Source organism: Zingiber officinale, chromosome 5B, assembly GCF_018446385.1.
Source record: "Zingiber officinale cultivar Zhangliang chromosome 5B, Zo_v1.1, whole genome shotgun sequence".
Classification (NCBI taxonomy): Eukaryota; Viridiplantae; Streptophyta; class Magnoliopsida; order Zingiberales; family Zingiberaceae; genus Zingiber; species Zingiber officinale.
Genome location: NC_055995.1, coordinates 126,508,111 through 126,516,038, shown reverse-complemented (window position 1 = coordinate 126,516,038; position 7,928 = coordinate 126,508,111). Strand labels below are relative to the sequence as shown.

Sequence of the window (7,928 nt, the reverse complement as noted above, 5' to 3'; positions counted from 1 at the left end):
GTACAACACCATACAAAATATATTTTCCAAACTTATCCAAAAAAATACAATACCTACAAATAAAAAAATCAAATAATCATTGAAACAATTTAAATCTTCTAACATTTTGAAAAATAAAATTACCAATAAAATATTCAAAATCAAGTTTTTCTAACACTTTATTTTTATTGTATAAAATCATCAATCCATTTAATCTATAATCATGAGACATAATTGAATACAAGTATGATTTTATCAATTTTAGTTTAGAAAAATTTCTTTCTGTTGATGTTACAATAACTAGTATAATTAACACTCTTTTTCTTTTGTTTATTTTTTTATTCCTAGATTGATATTTCTTTGTAAACATGTTTGTACTACAAATTTCAAGTGTAAAAATAAAACACACAAAACAAGCAACAAGCTAGCAATGACATAAAGTGAAAATAATAGTGAAAGAGTAATAAAACCTTATTTGTATTTGAAGTAATCAATATAATCCATTATATAATGCTTAAAATTGGAATGATTTATTTAAACTCTTTCAAATAAAAAATCATAAAATATTAAACTCCAATATAATATTAAAAATCAATATTTAATAATAAGAAAAAAATATAATAAGTAGTAATTTACATTACAGGTTTATATATCGATGAAATTAAAATTTCAATTGGAGAATAAATTTTTCTGATTTAATTAGAAGAGATTCAAAGAAGAAGAATAGAGGAAATTGACATTCAAGAATCATACTTCATTTTTTAGAGTCTTCTGACTTCTATAAATGAATTAATGAAGAAAAAGTTATAAAAAAGAACAGTCTGGTACACAAAACTCTTGCTTTACGAAATCTCGAGGAAAATTTATTGTACATGAAGAAAAAGTTATACATGAAATAAAATCTTAGAAAGAAAAAAGGAATATTTATCTTTCCTTTTTCTTTCTTTTCTTTTTTTAGATTTTTTATTAAATATTAATCTTGAATTTTAATAGTAAAATAATCCAATAAAATATATTTTTAAAATTTTTATTAAAATAATTTAATTATATATAATATATAATATATATTTTATATATGTTAAATTTGAGGCCTCTAAAACTTAGGGACTCTAAATTATCGTCCTCGGTAACATGTCTCAAGATCGTCTTATCTACTTGTAGAGTATAGGTAATACCTTCACCTCTTACATTTGGATAAGTAAGATTTATCATCCAAATATGAGAGGTGAGCGCACTCTCGGTACAGATAGTATCGAATTAACGCTTACTAAGAATGACAGATGGGTTTAGGATGAACTGAAAAAAAATATAAAAATTAAAAGCTATTAAATTTTTTTATATAAAAAAGGTGGGGCTGGCTCGATGCTTCGACCCCTATATATATATATATATATATATATATATATATATATATATATATATATATATCGAAAAGGTGGTTTTAAGACGTCTCTTCCTTTACAAGCGGCGGCTGATTGAAGACCGCAAAACCTAATCCTAAGCTTCAGATCTCCCTACCGGAAAGAGGAATCCAATCCATGGCCTCTTTTGCAGAAGCGCCTCCAGGCGATGCCAAGGCCGGAGAGAAGATCTTTAAGACCAAGTGCGCGCAGTGCCACACCGTCGAGAAGGGTGCCGGCCACAAGCAAGGTCTCTCTCCTTTATCCTCTCTCTTATTCGTAGTTCGGTCTCTTCTTGCTTTCTCTTCTTGCGTGCAGCACAAGATCTTGATTGGTAAATTCTCTCTTATATTAATTGATTAAGTCATCTTTTCAGGCCATTTATGGTTTTGTGACTTGGTGACCATCTAGATTTTCCCAGAGAAGTTTTCTATTCGATATCCCTATTCCGGTAATACACCGATAAGGAGAGCCGTCTCATCCCAACATTTCTCCCATAAATAATTCTCTTGCATCCTAATCTAGACTGACCGTTCAATAGGCGAGGCTAAACGGAACAATCTTTATCAAAACTGATACAACGGTTTTATTAGAGGCGCTTCCAAAGTTGCAAGGGCATATTCTGCTTTTGAATTTACCAAAGGAGTTACTTTTTCTTATTTTTTTTTTAAATACATTTTGTCCAATCAGATTCGTTAGATTTGTTATCGCTCAAACCATCACTTTGACTGAAAGTAATGTCAGTTAACTGGACACTTTATTAGAAGTGATTCCAGTTGATTAAAAGTGACTACAATAGGCTATATGTGAGTGATCGTCATCAAGTATTTTGGCCAAAAGTGTTTGACAATCATAGAGTATAAAAGTGTCTGATGGTCACAGAATTTTGGATTCATGTTAAATTAGCATTGTTGCTCTCTTGAATTTTTTGTAAGACTGACCATATTCGTTTTATAGATTTTGATTCCCCTATGGTTAGCAAACACTTTTGATTAAAATTTTCTATGACTGCAGGTTTTAGATTTATATCAAATTGACAATGTTACACCCTTCACCCATGCTTGTTTTGTTAAATTTTGTCTTTATGACTATCAATGGCCTTGGAGGCTTTAAATTCATGTCAAATGATAACTAATCAATTGAAATCACATACAGTCAACTAAAGTCATTTTTAGCGGACTGGTTAGTTGACTAGCATTGCTTCTAGTTGGCTGATGGTTTGGGCAATAACGGACCCGATGAAGTGGGTTGGACGAAGTTATTTTCGGAAATAGTTGTTCTCTTTAGTAAATTTTAAAGTATAATGTTCCCTTTGAGAATTTTAGAAACCTAAGCCCTGGGATATATGAGTTACAGTTTAAAAAAATATTAATAAATCATAAAAATATATTTTGAAAAAATAATAGCAAAAAAATTTTAAAATTTTTAAAACTTTTATATAAGTTATAAATTTAAAAATTATCAAAATATTTTCTGAAAGGGAGCTTCTTCAGTTTTTTTTTTTTATTTTTTTTTTTAATAAATCGGCATGAGTTAAGATAAACTAATTTTATTTATTCTTTGAAGATGTGCTTGTTAATTATTATTATTATTACTTTTCATATTTACTTTTGATAATTGCATATTTTCATTAAGATTATTATGATGCTTGATGATATATTTAAGGTTTAGTTTTATTTTGGGATGATTTTCTCCTAATGCTAGAGTTGACCATCGATCTTAGTGTCCCTTTTCTCCCTATTTGTCGCACCTTATTATTTTCTCGACTTCCATTTGTGAGTATTGCATAGATATACCATTTTTAATATCATTTGTCTTTGTTTGCTGGATGAGCAGGACCAAACTTGAATGGCCTTTTTGGGAGACAATCTGGTACCGGTGCTGGTTACTCATACTCTGCTGCTAACAAGAATATGGCTGTCATTTGGGAGGAGTCTACTTTATATGATTACTTGCTGAACCCTAAGAAGGTTTGTTGTTTCTGTTGTCATATTTTATTGTTTAATTAGTTCAAATACATTTTACATATTTTGTTGCCTATATGAATCAGCCTAAAATATACCAATCTTAATTAGTTTTAGGATCCTTATTAATCTGTCAATGCCAGGAATTTGAGTTCCAGTATCGACACTTTATGTTTTAGCATTGCGTATGCTTCATTTATAGCTAAGTCCCTTGAGTGCCCACATTCCCAAGGTATATGGGTATATGGTTTTCAAGAGTTCTTAAATATTTGAGGGTGTGAGGAAACTTACCTTATAGTATGCATCATCTTTGTAAGTTTCCAAGGATTCACAAACTTATGTTGCATCCATTTATCCGATGTCCTGTATACGGCCAACCCATCTTCGAATACAATCTTTTTGGCTTTTGCTGTGCCCTCTTTGAATGCAATCTATTTCCTCTTCTCTAAAATTCTGCAACTTGTTATCTCCTCAACTCTTTTTTGTTGTTGTTGTTGTTGTTGTTATTGCTGTCTAATGATTATCAAATCTTATGTTAAGAGGCATATTTTGTGCAACTCATCTAGGTAAATTGGCATGCTCTTCTTTTTGAAATATTTTCCTGAGAATAAAGAATTTCTTAAATTTATACTTTGATGATAAAGGTTGCTGACTGTGATTTCTGTCCGTACAGTACATTCCTGGAACCAAGATGGTTTTCCCCGGTCTGAAGAAGCCCCAGGAGCGTGCCGACCTAATCGCTTTTCTCAAGTCGTCCACTGCTTAATATATTGTCTTTCCTCTTCATGTGTGGTTTATTTCTTCACTCTTAGAGCTTCCGTATCATTCTGCTGGTTGGAAAAGGCAGAAACATCAAAAATTTTCTTATCCCCTCAAATTCATTGCTTCATGGAGGATTGTTCCTTGAGATACTTGCATATTTTTTCTGAACCTGCAAATTGATGGTGGAAATCAATAAATATAAATCCAAATTTATCTTGACAATTATCAAATCTAATGATGGTCACACTTACAATTTCTGAGCTAGCCATTGTACTTTTACACATCGTTTATTTTTTTTTTATAATCCGAGTGTCCAGTGTCTGATTAAGTCTCGAGTTGACGTTCTCGTCTAACGAGTAAATGTTGGGTGGTTGTTTAGGGCCTGTATGAGAATGCTGTGTTTTATACCCTTTTATAATTATTATATTGATTTTAATTAAAAATGTGTTATCTCATAGTTTATGAATATGCAATTAATCGTTTTTCAGTGATTGAGGTGTAGGGTGTTATTATACAAGGTCTTCGGTTAAAATTCAATTCGTGTGAGTATATTTTTTTTCATATCTCATTTTGTTATGTTTAAAGGGTATTCACATATTTTTATAATGATATGATATTGTTCACTTTGGGTCTAGGTCTTCATGGCTTTGCTCTTCTTTCAAATGAAGGATCGTCATTAGTCTCATGGTTTGAATCCCTCGTGAGTATTCAGTCATCCTAATTTGTTCCGAGTCTCCCTGCAAGTAGTTGGATCCGATCAATCTTGATCTGTTTCAGGTCTATTCGCGAGTATTCGGTCATCCTGATTTACCTCGGGCCTCCCTGTGAGCATCCAGTAATCCTGATCTATTTGCCTCTCCGTAAGCATCCGGTCACCCCTGACTTATTTTGGGCCTCCCTGTGAGCATCCAGTCACCCTGACTTATTTGTCTCCCAGCAAGTATCTGATCACCCTAATCAGTTCCAGGCCTCTCCGCAAGCATTTGGTTACCTTGACCTATTCCGGATTCCCCGCGAACATCTAGTCACCTTGACCTACTTCAAGCCTCCCCGCGAGCATTCAGTCACTCTGACCTACTCCCGGCCTTCTCGCAATCATCCGGGCATACCCTCAACTTTGTTCAAGGTCACCCCACATTGCATCTGGTCTGGACCATGACTCTGATATCATTTGTTGTGTCCAAAGGATGTCCACATATTTCCACAATGACATGATATTATCCACTTTGGGCCTAGGCCCTCATGGCTTTGCTCTTGGGCTCTCCCCAAAATGCCTCATGCAAATGGAGATATCCTACATTCTTTTAACCCCATGATTTTTTACCAAATATTTTTAATGTGGGACTTTGATTGAAGTCCAACAATCTTCTCCTCAAACGAAAGACCACAATTACTCTCATGGTCCAGGTCTTCTCGCGAGCATTTGGTCACCCTGACTTGCTTTGGGCCTCCCCGCAAGCATCCGCACCCGGTCATCTTGACCTACTCCGGGCCTCCCTGCGAGCATCTGGTCACCAGGCCTCCCCGCAAGCAACCAGTGATCCTGACTTGCTCCGGGTCTCCCATGAGTATCCGATTACCTTGACCTACTCCGAGTTCCCTGCGAACATCCGGTCAACCTGACTTACCCCAGGTCTATCATTAACTTCGTTCAAGGCCACCCCACATAACATTTAATCTGGATCATGGCTCTTATACCATTTGTTATGCCCAAAGAATATCCACATATCTCCACAATAGTATGATATTGTCCACTTTGGGTCTAACCCCTCGTGACTTTGCTCTTAGACTTTCTTCAAAAGATCTCATACCAATAAAGATATTCTACGTCCTTTTAAATTCATAATTTTTATTAAATCTTTTTAATGTGGAAGTTTAATTGAACCTAACATATTTATATTAATGGTTCGTATTTATTTATGATTTATCTTTTCTATATTGATATAGGAGAAATTGACGGGAGTATTGGAGTGAGGAAATCGTTGCACTACTATAGGGATTTACCTTGAAGGTTACAATATAGTGGTTAGATCTCGAAGTATATCAAATGTGAACTTGAATTGTTTTTTTCTTTTTTGATAGTTAATGAAAAATCCACAGCCTTTTACTGAACCCACTATATCAAGAGTTCAAAAATCCACAGCCTTTTACTGAACCCAGTATATCAAATGTGAACTCTTGGAATTACCAAACCTCTTCCGATTGTTTTTTGATAGTCAATAAAAAAATCTATCAGTTTTTTTATTGAATCCAATAGATAACTTTATAACATTATCAAATTATGTAGGTTAATTGGAAAATAATGAAATCATGTAAGCTATACCAATTTTACCTCTATTACTGTTCCAATTGAATCGATTTTTTTAATGGTCGAATCATTTTTTTTTCATCAGCCGATTTCAATCAATTTCCATCAAAATCAGTTGATCAACCGATTTCAGGACCTAGAGATCTTAGAATAAAGAAACTAGTTCCTAGGTGTTCATCTAGTTCTTTTAATTATATTTATGCCCTTAAACATTAATTTGACCCTATATATTGAGAGTAATAATTTTTTGAACATGAAAAAAAAATCGAAAAATTAATTTATATTCAAAAATAATTACTCTCAATATATTAGGTCAAATTTATGTTTGAGGGCATGAATATAATCATGAGAACTGGCTGTTGATACAGTCTGACCTGGCTGTTGTTTTGATGTTGACACTGATTTAAGTTTGTATCAGATATTAATCAAACTCAGACTGACTACTGATCGAGGTTGATCCGTTGGGAGGGAAAGTCCTGGTGAGTGAAGCCAGGCAAGGGAAATCCAGATGGGTCAAGGTTGACCAGACATCTGGTGAAAAGTCCAAGCAGGGAGCTTGGCATGGGAAAAGTCCAAGTATGGAGACTTGGCACGGAGTGGTCAGAGAAGGCTCGGTAGCTCGTTCTCTGGACCGGACGGAGTCGGAGAGGGCTCGGTAGCTCGTTCTCTGGACCGGACGGAGTCGGAGAGGGCTCGGTAGCTCGTTCTCCGGACGAGGTCAGAGAGGGCTCGGTAGCTCGTTCTCTGGACCGGATGAGGTCGGAGAGGGCTCGGTAGCTCGTTCTCCGGACTAGGTCAGAGAGGGCTCGGTAGCTCGTTCTCGGGACCAGGAAGACCTCAGGGTTTCGGGCTGGAAAGCTGCAAAACTCACTCGGTAGCATTGGATCGGTCTGCAGACCGATCCAGTGATACCTTGGTCGTCTGGATCGGTCTGCAGACCGATCCAGTGATACTCCAAGATCACTGATCGGTCGGGTGACCGATCAGTAACCACACAGACTTTCTGTGGGCTATCTGATCGGTCTGGTGACCGATCAGGATCCACACAGAACTTTCTGTGGGTTAACTGATCGGTCTGTCGACCGATCAGTAACCACACAGAAGTATTCTGTGGGTTATCTGATCGGTCTACAGACCGATCAGAAAGAAGTGATCAGAAACACTGAGAAAGCGTGGATCGGTCTGTGGACCGATCCACACATAGTCCGATCGGTCCACAGACCGATCAGGCTCTTCCCGGACCGATCAGGATGTGTCCTGATCAGTCCAGAAACCTATGGATCGGTCTGCTGACCGATCTACAGTGATGTCGCATGGCTTCTGCTACTTCTCTGCTATTTCTGATTCGTTTCTGATGCATCTGATCTAACATCTGCTTGTGAGCTTTTTGAGTTACAGGTTGCAGGTACCATGGTGATGTTTGAATTCAAATCAATGACTATCAAAGGAATAAAACAAAATGGTTTTTCTACTGGTTATCGCTGCAAATTGTGCAAAAGAAGCGTCAACGTTCAC

The 7,928-nt window shown here is 35.8% G+C and overlaps 1 protein-coding gene across 1 annotated transcript; it reads left to right on the top strand.

The window, feature by feature from the left end:
- The first annotated feature begins 1,408 nt into the window (after nucleotides 1–1,408).
- Nucleotides 1,409–4,327, top strand: LOC121985868 (cytochrome c-like). Its single transcript, XM_042539566.1, has 3 exons — nucleotides 1,409–1,629; nucleotides 3,216–3,349; nucleotides 4,017–4,327. The coding sequence occupies exons 1-3, from the start codon at nucleotides 1,518–1,520 to the stop codon at nucleotides 4,107–4,109; spliced, it is 339 nt and encodes a 112-aa protein (XP_042395500.1). The 5' UTR covers nucleotides 1,409–1,517; the 3' UTR covers nucleotides 4,110–4,327.
- The last annotated feature ends 3,601 nt before the right edge of the window (nucleotides 4,328–7,928 follow it).

Excerpts from the sequence above, each read along its gene's own strand:
- LOC121985868 (XM_042539566.1), top strand. The coding sequence starts at position 1,518 with ATGGCCTCTTTTGCAGAAGCGCCTCCAGGCGATGCCAAGGCCGGAGAG. Across the intron at positions 1,630-3,215 it reads GGGTGCCGGCCACAAGCAAG|GACCAAACTTGAATGGCCTT; the intron begins GTCTCTCTCCTT and ends CTGGATGAGCAG. Across the intron at positions 3,350-4,016 it reads ACTTGCTGAACCCTAAGAAG|TACATTCCTGGAACCAAGAT; the intron begins GTTTGTTGTTTC and ends CTGTCCGTACAG.